Here is a 16,372-nt window from a genome sequence, read left to right as displayed (position 1 = left end):
TCCTGAATCTTTTGAACCAAATCTGTTACTTCAGATGAATAACCACTTGTAGGCTCATGCATGATGGACAGAATGTCAAGACAATCCGTTTCACATATAATATCACTTAAACCGCAATCCCAAGCTAAAACCAGCCCCCTCCAAACAGCAAATAATTCACATCTGATGATAGACCAGGGGAGAATGCTTCTAGAGCAGTCCGAAATCCAATCTCCCTTAGAATCTCTAATTATACATCCAAATCCCGCTAAATTTGAATCCAGATACAAACTTGCATCACAATTAACTTTAAAACTGTTGCCTACTGGTGGTTCCCAACACAGACAATTTCGGAGAGACCTAAAGGCATTGTTTCGATTCCTGTAAACCTGCAAGTCCTTGGTGGTAATTCTAGTCAAAACAACAACCTTGTGGTCTGTCCAAGGATTGTCAGTATTGAATATGTCATTGCACCTATATCTCCATACCCACTAAAGTCCTACACCAAAAGACACCACATCGTTAGTCAAGGCCTTCCGAAACTACTCTCCAAGAGCATTACCAGTCGTCGAGTTCAGAATATTAAGATCCAACATATGCCAAATTGTCTTTGATCGTTCACAGTCTCTAAAGCAATGCTTCATAGTCTTCTATATCTTATTACATCTCTTACATATATCTAAAGAAGCTAAATGCCGCTTGAATCAAAAAATCTCAATTGGTAAAACATCATATAAGTCAAGCTACATGATAAATTTAAACTTTTCCAAAATATTTGTATTCCACAACCAATTTCAGTTACTATTAACATTTCAATTTAATATTTTTTCTAATAACCATCTATAACCATCCCTTACACTATACTTTTTTTTTGTTGATACAGCCCCACTCTCATTGATCTAAACCAACATTTAATAATACCGAAAGAAGCTCATAAAGTTATTTTTAATTTTTCTTAAATAACATTCGTAGGTAAAAATATTATTTCCCGAATAAAAAAATTGTGTGTGTAAAACTGTAAAGCAAGTAAAAAGAAAGTTCAATTTGGTCAAATTGATTTCTTTCCCACCCGTACTGAAGTCATACGTAGTTGTTGTTTGTTGATGGTAGCACCTCTACCATCTCGCTCAACCAGATCTGAATACATAGATCACTCTCACCATTATTCCCTTCATTTCGTTCCGTTTCGTCTTGCTTCTTGCTTGGATTGCAGCAAGTGAGAAATGCAGCGTGCTTCTGTCACCGTTGAGGAACAGCTGTTGCAAAAAGCGATCAAGGAAGAGTGTCCATGGGAGAACCTTCCCAAGCGAATTCAACTTACCCTCTCTTCCAAAGAAGAATGGCACAGAAGGTTAGAGTAGCTTCCTCATGCTTCCTTGCAAAATCTCCATGCTTTCAGTTCTAACCTAAATTAAGTCCTCACTGTTTTAAGAGTTCAGGGTTTGGAGTCTCCGTCACTTGAGGCTCTAATTACCATAATTTTTTTTCTCGTGATGTGCTAAGAGATTGCAGTTTGAGAATGTTCTATTAAAGAGTGAACAAACTGGACAAGATAGAATTGAAAAAAGTGTGCATTAGAGGAAAAAGAAAGTTATAATAACATATGTGGTTTAGAGATAGGAGGAGAAGACTAGTAGAAGCACATAACTTGGTTTGATCAGCCCAACCAACCCTAATTAATGGGGAAAACAAGGGTAGATAACTTTGTATGTTCGATCCATGAAAATAAGATACTGAGGTATGAGCCTGTTTGATTTGCATCTCCATTTTTATCATTTTCTGGGATTTTGTTAAAAAAAATTATGAAAAAGATAAAATTGCCTTCTATTTTTGCCTAAATGCTATTTCTTTTCTGTATTTCTTTGAATTGTTTCCTTACAAGATTATTATCAGAACCCATTTGGAGAATCTTAATAAATTACAAAACCCATTTTGTTATCCAGTAACATCAAGTCAACAACTGCCTCTTTTATTGTTGCTGAAATGGCCCTGCAGTTGGATAGTGGTGCAACATTTAGTATTGAGCAATCAATATTTGAAAATTTCCATGTGTTGTTGCATATGTTAGACTTAATATGCTATGCAATAGCCTTTAATTTCCGAATGTGATCAACTCCCCTTTTTAAGAATTACTTGGTGCAAAGTTCTATGATTTTTCATTAGCTTATTTTTGTACAGTGTTTAATTTGAATCCTGGCTAATCCGTTTTCAGATTTTAGCTTTACTTATAGGAGAGGAAAAGATATACATCCTCTGATTTTTGTAAGCTTGTTTCAACATGACTGGTCTCTTGCTAGATATGTTTCCTTTGCTTGTTTTTGGTAATTTGGAGGTAGGCGTACATAATAAATAGGATGGGATGGGATGGTACCGAAAACAACACAGGATGGACTGGATGGTGCTGGCACCAGATGGTGGTTACCAATGACTTGGGGTTGTTCCCGGTGCTGGGCAGAGGTTGCCAGTGGCATACGGGTGAACTTGGGTGGTGGTTGTGGGGTGACAGTATGTGGTGGTTACAGGAGTGGGTGGTGGTGGGATCTAGGGAGAAAATTGGGATGAAACATACTAGTCAATCCTGGATCTCGTCTGGCCCAAAACTGGGATGATGGGATCTACGGACATGGGATGGCTGGGATTTGAACAAAGGTAGATGGAAATTCTGTGATATGAATAACATCTATATTGTATATAACTTTTTTTTCTTTTTAAAAAAAGCAGAAAATCAAGAGAAACCATGTATTAAGCATCATAACTAATAATCCAAAATCTTAAGTTCTATATTTCATACTAGTTCCATAATCCATACTAAATAAACTCATAAAGTCATAAATCCTAATTTAAGTTGTCAATAACCAATCATCATGATAGAAGGGCAATGAAATTACCCATATACCTCTCTTACAACCATCATAGAAGTTGTTATAAAGAGGCAAAGTCGGGTTTCAACACCCGTGTAAGATCCCAGTTGCATTTGCTGAGAAAGGCTTAGATTTTGGCCCAGATCCCACCAGGATCCCAGCTGGGACATCTGGAATATAAAAACCTAGATTTCATCTGGTCTCTTCTCGGATGCATGCTGGGATGGGATTGGTTGCCGAGATCCCATGAGATCCAACGAGATTGACTACTGTATTGTGGGATGAAATAACCAACTTAAAATTATTATTATTTTACTAGGTTAGGCTCATTTAAAATATGGACAATTTTATGAAGAGGTTTTTGTGTGGAGAGAATGAAGACGAGTATATAATCTACCTTAAAAATTTAAAAAAATAAAATGACATATTCTTCTAAATAGATATCTAACTATTTATCAAAGAGAATCTTCATTCTCTTTTTTTCCCTCTTTACCATAGCATGCACCTTAAAATATTTGTGGAGCTACCAAAAAATAATTTAAAAGAACTAGGCCACTTTGTACTTGGTTAGCTGAGTTTTAGCTGTTGTCAAACACCCCCCTAAATTTTCACTGGTTTGATGAATCTTTTCCTTGGGTTATTAGCTGGAAAATAAAAAATCTGTTATTATGCAATGTACACTCAAGAAAATTCTCATTCATTCATGAGTAGTTTATTTATTTACTTATCTATACCCATTATGACGAGGATTAAGGTAGATTGATAACTGTTTTGGTCCCCAATTTCAGTTTACAATTTTATCCTTATTGTTCATTGTAAAAAATAAACACATAAATGGTTATAAAACTGTTCTCCGGTTACTCATTGCTCCCCACTTTCTGAGAAATAAAACTGTCCAGTTTCTTCATTTTTTCTCAGTTTCACATTTAAAAAAAAAATATAGACATTATATCTTTTTTTGTTATTTCTTTAGATTGAGATCAAGTTTTCAATTATATTAACATAATTTTAAAAATTATTTCTCTTGTGAATAATAGATATTCAAAATATGTCACACATCAGTTTTTGGTTTTCATGTGTTGATTCCTTGACTATACATTTTAGAAGTACATAATTAACATTTCCTTTAATTTTGTTGGCCATGGGAATTGCTCTGCAGGATAATTGAAAGTTGCATAAAGAAGAGACTCCAATGGAATAATTGTTTTGCTCGAAAGGTTTGTAGAGAAAGCGAATATTATGAAGACATGATGCAGTACTTGCGGAAGAATCTTGCTGTATGTGCTGTACTAAATACCTGTCTCGTTCTTTTTACTGCAATTTGTATATTAAATAAATTGTTCTAGAACTTTATATCCCTACTTAATTGGAGTTTTAATGCTGAAAAGATAAAATAATGTCAACGTTTTAACTAAAATAGCAGGTCTTTTGTTTTTACTGTAGTTGTTGGATAATGTTTTGTTAAAACTAGTATCATGTAAGACAGAAAATATGGTATAAATTCTGTATATAATAAGGAATATGATAATCCACTAGTTGGGAAAATAAACCTCAGAAGCATGCAAAGTATTATGAAACACGTATGAGATGTAGAGAAGTAACAAGAAATAGTCAGGGCATAAATGAGCCCTTCACCGTAATTCCAGAAGTTACTCTTGAAGAACTCCCCACTAATGGAAACTATGGTCTTTGGAAATCCATAAAGCAAAACTTCCTCCGTAACAAACAATGCTGTCATTTCCTTGGTGTGAAAGAGGGATGACCTTGAGCATGTTTGTTGAGCCTATCAACATCAACCAAGATAATTGGCTTTGGCAGTCCTTTCAAGAAGTCCGTTGATAGTGTCATCCTGTGTGGTATTAGGCATAGGAAGCATTTCCACTTATTCGCCAGGAATGGAATTTCATTTTTTTTTTTTGTCAAACTTCATATGCACGCACATATTTCTGGATATTGTTTTGCACTCTCTATTGAATCATTTCAATAGTAGGAGACTCCTTGGAGCAACAACTGGTTTATCTTCATGTGACCTCAAGGTCACAGATTCAAGCTGTTGAGTTAGCCACTGACACTTGTGTACTCGGCAGTCCCTTTATGTTCCTGAATCGTATTTTATCTAAAATTTTAAAAATTCAATGCAAGATGTATATACTAGTTAAATATTGGGCACTGGGCAGTGCTCTTGTATGCTTTCATTGCAAGCCACCTGTATTTATTTATTTATTCCTTTCTTTCGCAGCTTTTCCCGTATCATCTAGCCGAGTATGTCTGCCGTGTCATGAGGATATCACCTTTCAGATATTATTGTGATATGATCTTTGAAGTAATGAAAAATGGTATCTTTTACTTGTTTAATTTCTCTAGTGCATTTGCTCTCCATGATGGCTCTGAATTTTTTTCCCTCTATATAACTTGCAATGAAGTGTTTTGTTTTGTTTTTTGTTTTTCTCTTCCTCCTCCCCCCACCACGTGTCTGGCCATCTTAATGAGCCTTTCTAATACCAACAAAAATTTTGTATGATATATTTTCTGACTGATGATTCATCTGTAACTTGAATGGATAGAACTGGAATGTTAGATTGTTCTTAAATTGAGAGTTGCTTTAATAATCCTGGTTGGTTGTCTACTTGTCTAACAAAATCTTTTCTGTAAAGTCGGGTGGTGTGAATAAGTAGTTGGTAAATAGGAATGTCCCTGAAGTCAGGAGGTGATGCTTCTAAGTTTAAATAGAGGGAGCAAATTGGTGCTATGAGATGAAATGTGATATGTATTGATTACAGGTTGATGGTAGTATATATATAAAGCGAGCCATATATGTGAGGAAACATATCATGAGGTGATCATATGCCTGGCAATTATGCAGATCTTCTGTTGAACTTGATGTCGATCCAACAGCCATTATGGTTATAGCAACTTTAGTTTGGGATTGTTTTATTCAAAAAGCAATCACGTTAGGGAGAAGGGCTTCTAGTTGTGCGGTTTCCTGAGTATGCTTGAAAACAAGGGTTAGTGCTAATGTTTGGAATTAATGATAAAATGGTTAAGAAGACAAGAGGCTGGTGTATGGAGACCAAATAGTAAAAAAAGGAGGGAAGGGGGGGTGGGGGGGGGGGGGGGTTTACAAGTAGCTACATCTTAGAACTTCTGTTAATCTCAGAAGTTATATCACAGAATTATGTATTCTCAATGATAATGTTACTAGTTACACATGTTTGTATATACGTATAGGCATTCAGTTTAGCAGGTTTCACATGAAACCTATACCACACTCTATTCTAGGTAGCACTCTATGTTGTAACTTCATTACTTGCCTTGCAGCCTATATTTATTTCTGATTCGTTGTTACTGTATATTATAGTCTGCCAATCAAAGAATCCACTCTAGTACCTGTGATGCCCTTCCCTTCCCTTGTTATTTGTACCAACCTAATCTTTATTTGCAATTAAGCCTGTTTTTTGAATTTATTAAATGTTTAATTTTACGCAGAGCAACCTTATGACAGCATTCCAAATTTTAGTGCTGCGGATGCTTTGAGGCTTACAGGAATCGGAAGAAATGAATTTATTGATATAATGAACAGGTGCAGATCTAAGGTACTGGATTGATTTACGATAGACAAACATTAATATATAATTGGTACTTGGATTTCAAGTCTATTATTTTATGTTTGACATCAGCTGTTGCAATGTTGTGCCTATCACCAAGGTATCAAGAAAGACACTAGGTCAAATCTGATTGCCTAATCATTTGGTGAATTGGTTGTATTATTATTTGGTTTCTCTTCCTAGCTTAGCCTTTTTGAGATGTTCATGTTTACCAAGAAATCCTCCCTGATTCTAGGAAGTGATTCTCTTAATTCTAGCTATTATACTTCGTTAATTTCTCTATCAGGAGGAGACATTTTTTGTATAGAATAATCTGAATCATATTACCAAACATTTCAAGTTGCCATCAGACAAAATCTGTGTGCAGTGCCTCATATTCACAATCATGGCTGATAGTTTGTCAGTCACTGAGGGTACCCTTAAATGGAGAATACCATTCAATTCCCATGTATTTAATAACTCAACTAATTAGAGGGTATTGTTTGCTTGTCCTACGCGTCAGTCTCCCTCCTGGCTTTTGACCATCACCATTTCATCCAGTGATCTTGAGGGCATTCCCGATCACATTCTAGTGTTCCGGAATGTGAATGATTTGGTACACGAGCTTATGGGTGACTTCATGTATTACCAAACAAAATACTAGGACCATGTTTGTTTGTATCTCTATCCGTAGTGTCTAATTGTTTCTATAGTTTGTCTCGGGGAAGCCTCAAAGCATAGCGTAGGTTGCTTTTGGATTCTATCTCTATTAGAAATATGGAGACAAGAGACATAGACAAAATGGCGAAGATGGCTATTTTGTCTTCAGTTTTAGAAAGTACAGAAAATACATGAACTTTCTGTCTGAGACAAAAATTTTGATGTCTCTGTCCTTGTATCCACAACCAAATGAGTTTCAGTATACAAACACAGCCTAGGGTTCAAGGCCATGGAACACGGGCAAACATATGTTTTATCACATTCAATATGTTACTTCAGAATGATTGCTTGTGATTTTCTTTCTTAATGGGGTTTAGAGTAGGAAACTTTGATAATTAGGAAAATAGTAAAGAGTAAAATTGAGATATAAAATGTAATAACTTCAATGGAGAAATGTAGGTTTGCCTTTTATGCAATCATATACCACAACCAGACTGGATGTGGTTGATATTTCTGTGTTCATTAGCAAAATCTACATGATCATTTATGATGCATGGACACTGACACCAACCTGGGATATGACACAACACAGGATACGCGGACAAGCGAATTTTAATTTGTTACAAAACACGGGAACACGACATATATGTAAAATATAAAGTATTTTTTAGAGTAATGATATTTTGATATTTATTGATATTAAAATATAAATTAATTTTTAAACTGTTTTAATATCTTTTTTTAATTATATAGAGTATTTAAAATACTTTTTGTTATAATAAATAATAATATATACTATTTCTAAACTCATTTTAAGAATACATGTTAAGAGTAAAGTTGGACACACTGACATATGGTATTTAGGTGTGTCTAAGTGTGTTCGGAGAAGAATTTTTTATTTTTTATTAAGATGCAGTTGGACACAGAAGACACACGTGTTGGATGAGAGTCGATGAGTGTCGTGTCCGACACGTAGACACGGCAACTCAACAAAGTGTCCGTGCCTCAGATTATCATTGTTTAATTATCTAGGGAATGTATCTTAATTCTGGCCCTCATAAATTTCAATTTGATTTTCATAAACATCTCTATGTTCTCAAAATTTGGATTTTTTTTTTCTTGGGTTTTACAGAAAATCATGTGGAAATTGAACAAATCAATTGCCAAAGAACTTTTACCAACACAACCTGTGGATTTTCCAATTGAACCGTGGTGGGGAGTTTGTCTTGTCAACTTTACATTGGAAGAATTTAAGGTGAGTTGTGCTTAAGACCCTTTGAGTATGGAAGAAGAGTTGTATGTAATAATGTTGTCACTTTTGTTAAGTGCAGATAGTTGTATATTCCCTTGTCTTATAGTTTTTTTTTTTTTTTCTTTTCCTGCTATTTTAGAAACTCTCAGAAGAGGAAATGGCCACAATAGACAAAGTGTGTAAGGAAGAGGCAAATTCATTCATCTTGTTTGATCCGAATGTTATCAAGGGTCTTTACAAACGGGGATTGGTCTATTTTGATGTTCCTGTATATCCTGATGATCGGTTTAAAGGTGTGTTCTATGTGTTAAAATGTGCTCTACGTTTTACTCTGAATATCCTTAGAGGTATATTCACGGAGAATTAAAGTTTTAATCTTGAAGCTTAGGATATTCCTTACACATCATGGTCCAAAGCATATGCTAAACTATATGGCAGAGAGTTGTACATCAGTCATTGTCCCTAACAATTTTAGTTTTGGTTGCACAAACAAATTGGCAAACCCAAAATATAGATATATCTTCTATCATTTACATTAGTTTCTACTCAACCTCATGCACAACTCATTTCTAGGTAATAGTAAGTATATTCTAACCATTCCAAACTCAATACTGTCTAAAATAATGATACTAGTTATGTTTCTGTATCTTGTGCCTTAGCTAATGATTGGTCAGCTGTGTAGTTAATAATTATGGTGAATTAAATTTTGTAAAATATTAATAGTTGGTGTGCTTGTGTAATCATTCTGAGGCTTATAAAGCCTATTGTGTTGAGAACTGAATGGATGTAGTGTACTGAGCAATTATACTTCATCAGTAATATCTTTTTATTTTGTGTCCTTGTGTGGATCATTTACTTGTTAATGGCTATCTGATCAATTGGCTTGAGAATTTTTATATTTATGGTTGTTCAGTTTCTAGGCTCGAAGGTTTTGTTTCCAACAGGGAGCAGACTTATGAAGATCCCATTGAAGAGTAACATTTATTTCAGTCTGTATCTTTTTTGTTAAACTTGCTTTACGTACATTGTGTCCCTAATTCTAAGGTTTTCCTATTCTTCCAGGTTATTATATGCAGTATTTGTTGTTTCAAATGAAAACGCATCTGTTACTGAATTGGCAAGTACCCTACAGGCAGACTTGGCACAACTGCAGGCTGCTGCTTCTTTTGTATGTCGATTGGGATGGGCAACGAAAGTAATTGATCCAGCATCTATTCTTCAAGATACAAGTGCATCTGGGTCTCGTAGAAGTATAGTTAGCGATGAATTTGGTCAAGCCCTTGAGAATATGGTTATCAATAATGATTCCAACCGGCAAGGAGATGCTTCAAGTTCTGGAAATTACGGTCCACGTTCTGCCTATACACGTGCAGCTTTCATAGTAGATGCTAATATAACATCCTATCTTATGATGGGTTCTGTTTCACCAGGTTTCCTTTCACTTCTCCATCATGCTGAAATTTATTTGCTAATGATTCGCCAGCTTTCGTTGTTGATTTTTTAGCATTTTGTCAATAAGATAATAGATAGGAATGGACAGAGTTTGATAAGTTTAATATTTATATTGTTCTCAAAATAAAGGAAAATAGTAGCTAGGTTGTCTACAGAGCTTTTTATTATCCGTCATTTTGCCTATATCGCTCTAACCACCTTGGGTAAAATATTAGTGCTAGAGGTATCTTGCATCCCTATGAGAATAATGGAGCCCTGGTGTCATCTTAGGGGACAATATTTCCTAATAAAATTAATATTGACTGTGAGTGAGCCCTAATAATCAAACTTGCAGAATTCTGTGCGAAGTCTCTCTGGTCTCTTTGCATATCATATAGGTTTTCTAGTTATATGTTATACAAACCAAGCTACTGAATGAGTTGTTATTCCATGTAAATAGGCACTATAATTTCTTCAATGTAAAATGGGATAGCACTTACTGTTCTTAGTAAGTCCATTTCCTATTCTAATGGATTTGGTTTTATGCATGATCATGTCTATTCAACATATAAATTCGTGAACTAAAACTTCTCTCTAGTAATGCACATTAGAAGTGAGTACTTTCAAGTAGAGAAAATAAAATATAACAGCGCCAGATCTTGAGGGTCTGCCAGTGCTGTTCTAAAGAGGCCCCAGAATTGGGGTACTTTATTTTGTGGAACTACTTTTTCTGTCTCTCACTTTTGGTCTGGCATACATTTTCTCTCACCTATTTTCTCATCACTTAACCACATCCACCCCAAACTTTAACTTCTTCGTCCATTATCAAGGTTAAGAACACTCCCTAATGCTACTTCTTTCTTCTCTGGTGACCACAATAGTTAATAGAGTGAGTTGAAGAGTGAGCTAAGCAAGAGTCTAAGAGGTAGAATCTGTTAGATTGTTAAGAGTTGGTAGCAGATAGATAGATCTTACAACTAACTAAGGTATGAAAATCCCTTCTACTCCTTTGTAATAGCTTATTGAATAAGCTACTCAGCGATGTATATAAGCAGTGAACTGAGCTTAAACTCAGTAATGATATAACACAATAAACATTCATTCTCAATTCTCTCAACTCTTTCTTCTCTCTTCTAACTCTCCTCTCCTCTCTCTCTCTCTCTCTCTCTCTCTCTCTCTCTCTCTCTCTCTCTCTCTCTCTCTCTCTCTCTCTCAAACTATCATGGCATCAGAGCTTCAGATTGCAAAAGCATGGATCCTCCGCCAATGCCACCGCTGGGAAATGTCTCTGCCTGCAGTTGTGCCTCCCTCACATTCTCTTCCGAATATCTCTCTCCGACTCGATGATCAGAATTTTCTTCTCTGGCGCCATCAAGTCCTATCGGTAATCAAAGGCAATTGCCTCTTCAGTCTTGTTGGTTGGTGTGCTCTTCATCCTCTGAAATTTATGTTGCCGGAGGATGCTCTCAATAATGGCGCATCCGACGAGTTTGAGCTCTGGGAAGAGAAAGATTAGACAATCCTCATGTGGTTGATGTCGATGATGACTGAAGGGTGCTCACACTTGTTGATTGTGAGTTTTCGTGGCAAATGTGGTAGAAACTTGATCTTTACTTCACGTCGCAGACAACAGCACACATGCAACAACTGAAAGTAGGGTTAAGCATTATAGAGAAGACTTCGCAACCTCTGAAGGAATGTCTCCTCTCTCACACTTTTCTTTTTCTTTTAATTTAACGTGACTTAGGGTCCGTTTGGGAAGCTTCAAAAGTGACTTTTTTGAGCTTTTGACTTATAAAAAGTAGTAGTATTAATGTCTAGTGTAATTTTCAAAACCAAATTGCAGCTTTCTAAGAAGCTATTTAGGAGCTTATAGAGAAGTTTAAAAAAATGACTTCTCTCATAATACTACTACTTTTTATCACATTTCTATAAAATAAACACTTTTAGAACTAAAAATCCAAACACAAAATAACGTATTTATAAGCTACTTTTAATAGAATCATTTATTGTTTATGCTATTTTTTCAAAAGGAGCTTAATTAAGCTGTTTATCCAAACTGGACCTCAGTGGTGGTGGTGGCTTCTGCTGTAATCACCACTCACTATCCTACTTTTGCACCAGTTTAAACTATCGAATAAAACACCAAAACCCCAAAATAGTATGACTTCCCAAACATTGAGTGGCTTGTCTTGAAAATAAGAATAACACCGGTTTAGGTTTAGGTTTATGCTTTACTTCATATTTGTTAGTTATCACGGATTCAACTTTGGGGCTGCCTAAATTGCAAAAGAGCCAGTGATTGAGACATTTATGGCAAAGAATACTGACATAGTTGATGATTTAAAAAATAGGCGAGTAATTAATTTGGCTTCTACCATATCAACTTGAGATATTGAATGGTTCTAAGATTTCGGGCTAGATAATGAAGGGTATTGTGGTGGTGATTTTCATCCGATACAGCACATACTGATCCTGTTGATAAATAATGAATTTGTTTTTGGTTTGTATGTTACACACACATACTCTGCAACAAATGCTTTATTTTCTTTGTTTATTCTTTTAATTATATTTATTTATTCTCTGCATTGTTAGCGTAATAAAGTTTAAGGAGAATTTTTTAAAAATAATTTGACTAACAATTAGCAGCTAATTCAACTTCCATTGACCACATACTTCCAGAAATAAGCAATCAATCTAAGGTTAATAATCTTCATTACATGATAATCTATTTCATTTTCTTTTCGTTGATTTCCAAATCCATTATTAACTTGTTCATGCTTTTTTTTGTATTTGTACTGTATACCAATAGCAAAACTATTATTCTTGTGGTGCTATTATGTGTACTATAGTCTGACCATGTTCTCCCTGTAACCTATTTCAGGCCTGAAATCTCATGCTGTTACACTATATGAAGCCGGCAAATTAGGCCATGCCAGCATTGCTGATCTTTGCAGGGATCTTGGCACTCTGGAGGGTGCAAAATTTGAGGGAGAGCTGCAGGAATTCGCAAATCATGCATTTAGCCTGCGTTGTGTATTAGAATGTCTACAAGCAGGTGGAACTGCATCCAATGAAAAAGAGGAGAAAGGTTTTAACAAGATGGATGTTGTGACTTCATGCACTGATGAGTCAAGTTCTATGAAAGCTGAAATCCCTCTGGCTGGGAAATCAGAATACTCTGTTATTGCAGAACTTAGGATGAGTGGTGATAATTTAGATCTAGATAATTCGGCGGAGGCTTCTACTTCATCAGAAGCAGTTCATAGTAGTGCATTTGCAACCCATTCTACTACTTCGTTAGATGATGCAAGTATAAGTGGGAAAAAGAAATATCGGGTAGACATTCTCCGCTGTGAAAGCTTGGCTTCGCTTGCACCAGAAACTCTTGATCGTTTGTTTCTTCGTGACTATGATATAGTTATGTCCATGGTGCCTCTTCCTCAGTCATCAGTTCTTCCAGGATCCACTGGTCCAGTACATTTTGGTCCTCCCTCGTATTCTTTTATGACTCCTTGGATGAAACTAGTATTATATTCGTATGCAGCTAGTGGGCCTCTTTCAGTTATCCTTATGAAAGGACAGTCTCTGCGCTTGCTTCCTGCTCCCCTGACTGGTTGTGTGAAAGCTCTCATATGGTCTTGGGATGATTCTACAGTAGGAGGCTTGGGAGGAAAGCATGATGGAAATTTAGTAAATGGAAGTATACTGCTGCACTGTTTAAATTCCCTTCTTAAACATTCGGCTGTCCTGGTGCAGCCGCTTGGTAAGTTTGATCTCGACGAATCTGGAAAAGTGGTTTCCTTGGATATCCCTTTGCCCCTAAAGAACTCTGATGGATCAATTGACCCCGTTGGAGAAGCTTTAGGAATAAGTGAAAAAGAAAGCTCAAAGTTGAATTCTCTCTTGACTGACTTGGCAAACAAGATTGAACTACAAACAGTTGGATATATTCGCATACTGAGATTATTTAAAGGAGCAGATTCAGAGCAGTTCTCACCCGCTAAAGAGAACTATGATTGGGTTCCATTGGGTGTTGAATTTGGGATGCCGCTGTTCAGTCCAAAGTTATGCAATAGTATATGTAAGAGGGTAGTTTCATCTCAGTTGCTTCAATCTGGCTTATTTGGTGAACACCATAATGCTATGCAAAGCTTAAGAAAAAAGTTGCATGACATTTGTGCTGTGTACCATGCAACTGGTCCTGCTGCAAAGCTTCTTTACCAGAAAGAGCAAGTTAAGGAATCTTCACAACTTCATATGAACTATGCTAGCGGAAGATGGAAGCCACTTGCAGAACCTTCGTCTCTAATTTCAGGAGCAATTAGTGAGAATCAAAGGTTAAAACTTGCTAACCGGCAGTGCTGTGGAAGTGAAATTTTGTGCTTTGATGGCAGCAATCTTAGGTTGGTTAAACTTTTACAAATTAAGTTCTTGAATATTGTTGAATTTATTTTATTTATTTATCTTTTTATCAGAGGAATCAATTATCACAAAATAAATTTGCTTGTGGAGTCCTTTACCAGTTTAAAATTGAAAGTACAATAATTTATAAAAACTTCATTTATATAGCTTGTATTTTTGTTTTTGCTGTATTAGTTGATAGAGATATAATCATTCATGTTTTTCCTCCTATTAGTTTAAGCTTTTGGAAAAAATGGTATCATAATATGGTATCAGAACTTCTATGATCGAAAGGTCTAGAAAATTCACGCAAATCCAAAAAAAATCTCTTGCATGAGAGGCGTATTAGAGATATAACTATTTATGTGATTCCTCCTATCAGCTTAAGCTTTTGAGATAATTAGTATCATGATATTAGTTAAATACAATTCTCAGAAACTGTATAATGGTGCAGGTCTTTTGCCTCCCCTCCTGGCTATGAAGCTGCAACAAAGCTCAATGAAGAAGCGCGGCAAGTTGACACAAAATCTGAGGCAGATGAAACTGATAGTAAGGAAGTAACGCTTCCCGGAGTAAATCTCATTTTTGATGGTTCTAAGTTGCATCCATTTGATATAGGTGCCTGCCTCCAGGCTCGTCAACCTATTTCCTTAATAGCAGAGGCAGCAGCAATCAGTTCCACAAAGTAAATCTCAGCCTCTAATCTAAATGTGTGCGCTTGTAACCTACATTTTGAATACCAAAATGGACTCAGGTTTCTTGTTGGCTTTCCACTTCAACAAATTCCTACCACTTGCTAGCACACAAAAAGGAGTAATGTAATCAATTTCTTTGATGGGCTTTAGATTCTGTAGCTCTTTCTAAGCCCGGGGTTACTGCTAGTCCTCTGTTGATTATTATATTTGTACTTTGATGTTTATCCTACCCCCAAATTGTTTCATCTTTTCGAAGTGTTTCATATTACGTTCCTGGAACATGAGTATTGCAAGTAAGGTATCATGTTTCATTTTGTCTTCTAGCACTTCAGGAAATGACAACACTAGCCTTTCAATCAGAGAGAAAAAGATGGAAAAGTTCACCTTTGTAAGTGGCAATGCAGCTTTGTTCTATGGATACTGTAGTCTGTAGCCCATTGAGCAACACAAGTTTTTGGGACGTTTTATTTATTATTTCTTTTGGGTGGCGCGGCAAGTATTTCACGAGGTCTATTATTTAATATAATTGTAATGTCTATTTATATTTATTAATATATAATAAGAATATAGCGGATGGTTCTTTGATTGACACATGGTGCCATGAGTTATTTATTAATAATAAGAATGTAGTGGATGGTTCTTTGATTGATACGCGAATGTAGTGGATGGTTCTTTGATTGACACGTGGTGCGATGAGTTATTTATTAATATATAGTAAAAATGTAGTGGATGGTTCTTTGATTGACATGTGGTGCTCGACAAGTATGTATTCTAGTTGAATCACGTAGAAGGCAAGAAAATACAGTAGTACCATGTCACAACAATTTTTTCGTACAACTTTTTTCTTTGACAAACGAAATTTGAAATTTGAAATTGGCTCACTGAAATTTTTTTCAAAACTTTTACGTAAGATTTAATCTTTTCTCATTTCAAATTTATGATTTGAATTTCTTGCGCTCTCATTCCTAATTTTCTTTCTCTCTCAAATCTATCATTTTCTGCATCTTTGAAGAAGTAGCTTCGAGTTTTGGGGACTCATTCGGTGTTTCATAGTCCGATCTTATCTTCTGCGACTTTTACCTCCTTATCCTATCGGCACCGATGATATTGGTACCATCTACCTCTGCTGCCTCAGATGACTTCCTCTCCTCTGAGTACGATAACTACAACAACGGCGACAATGAACCCTCTTAGCAGAAGATCGTCTTGGAGTGCCTAACTACAAGGAAGTTAGCATCATGAACATTAGTGTCACAAGTCCAACATAAGCTAGCCTGGTCCAACTGGCATGAAATCCTAGCCCTAATCTTGCACAGTTTGCATTTGATCATATCTACCTTCTCTAATCTTTATTTTATTTCAGTTCTCAAATTAGAAAAAATATCTTATTGTTTTTGCTCTCTGCTCTTTTCTCTTAAGTGTGAAGGAAAAAGATGAAGAAAAAAAAGTTGTAAATTACGTTGTCTTATTTTATAAATAAGAAACTTGAGTGATATCGGAAAGCAT

At 35.8% G+C, this 16,372-nt stretch overlaps 1 protein-coding gene across 1 annotated transcript; it reads left to right on the top strand.

Annotated features, from left to right (window-relative positions):
• The first annotated feature begins 1,017 nt into the window (after positions 1 to 1,017).
• Positions 1,018 to 15,455, top strand: LOC130974043 (uncharacterized). The gene is made up of 10 exons (XM_057898775.1): positions 1,018 to 1,330; positions 4,000 to 4,117; positions 5,080 to 5,176; positions 6,327 to 6,433; positions 8,217 to 8,339; positions 8,476 to 8,629; positions 9,250 to 9,310; positions 9,399 to 9,766; positions 12,652 to 14,173; positions 14,626 to 15,455. The coding sequence occupies exons 1-10, from the start codon at positions 1,203 to 1,205 to the stop codon at positions 14,858 to 14,860; spliced, it is 2,913 nt and encodes a 970-aa protein (XP_057754758.1). The 5' UTR covers positions 1,018 to 1,202; the 3' UTR covers positions 14,861 to 15,455.
• Positions 15,456 to 16,372: the final 917 nt, after the last annotated feature.

This window comes from Arachis stenosperma, chromosome 4 (assembly GCF_014773155.1).
Source record: "Arachis stenosperma cultivar V10309 chromosome 4, arast.V10309.gnm1.PFL2, whole genome shotgun sequence".
NCBI lineage: Eukaryota > Viridiplantae > Streptophyta > Magnoliopsida > Fabales > Fabaceae > Arachis > Arachis stenosperma.
This window is presented reverse-complemented; position numbering and strand designations above follow the sequence as displayed.

Coding starts and splice junctions, on each gene's coding strand:
- LOC130974043 (XM_057898775.1), top strand. CDS start 1,203: ATGCAGCGTGCTTCTGTCACCGTTGAGGAACAGCTGTTGCAAAAAGCG. Junction 8,340..8,475: donor TTACATTGGAAGAATTTAAG/GTGAGTTGTGCT, acceptor CTGCTATTTTAG/AAACTCTCAGAAGAGGAAAT. Junction 9,311..9,398: donor TATGAAGATCCCATTGAAGA/GTAACATTTATT, acceptor CTATTCTTCCAG/GTTATTATATGCAGTATTTG.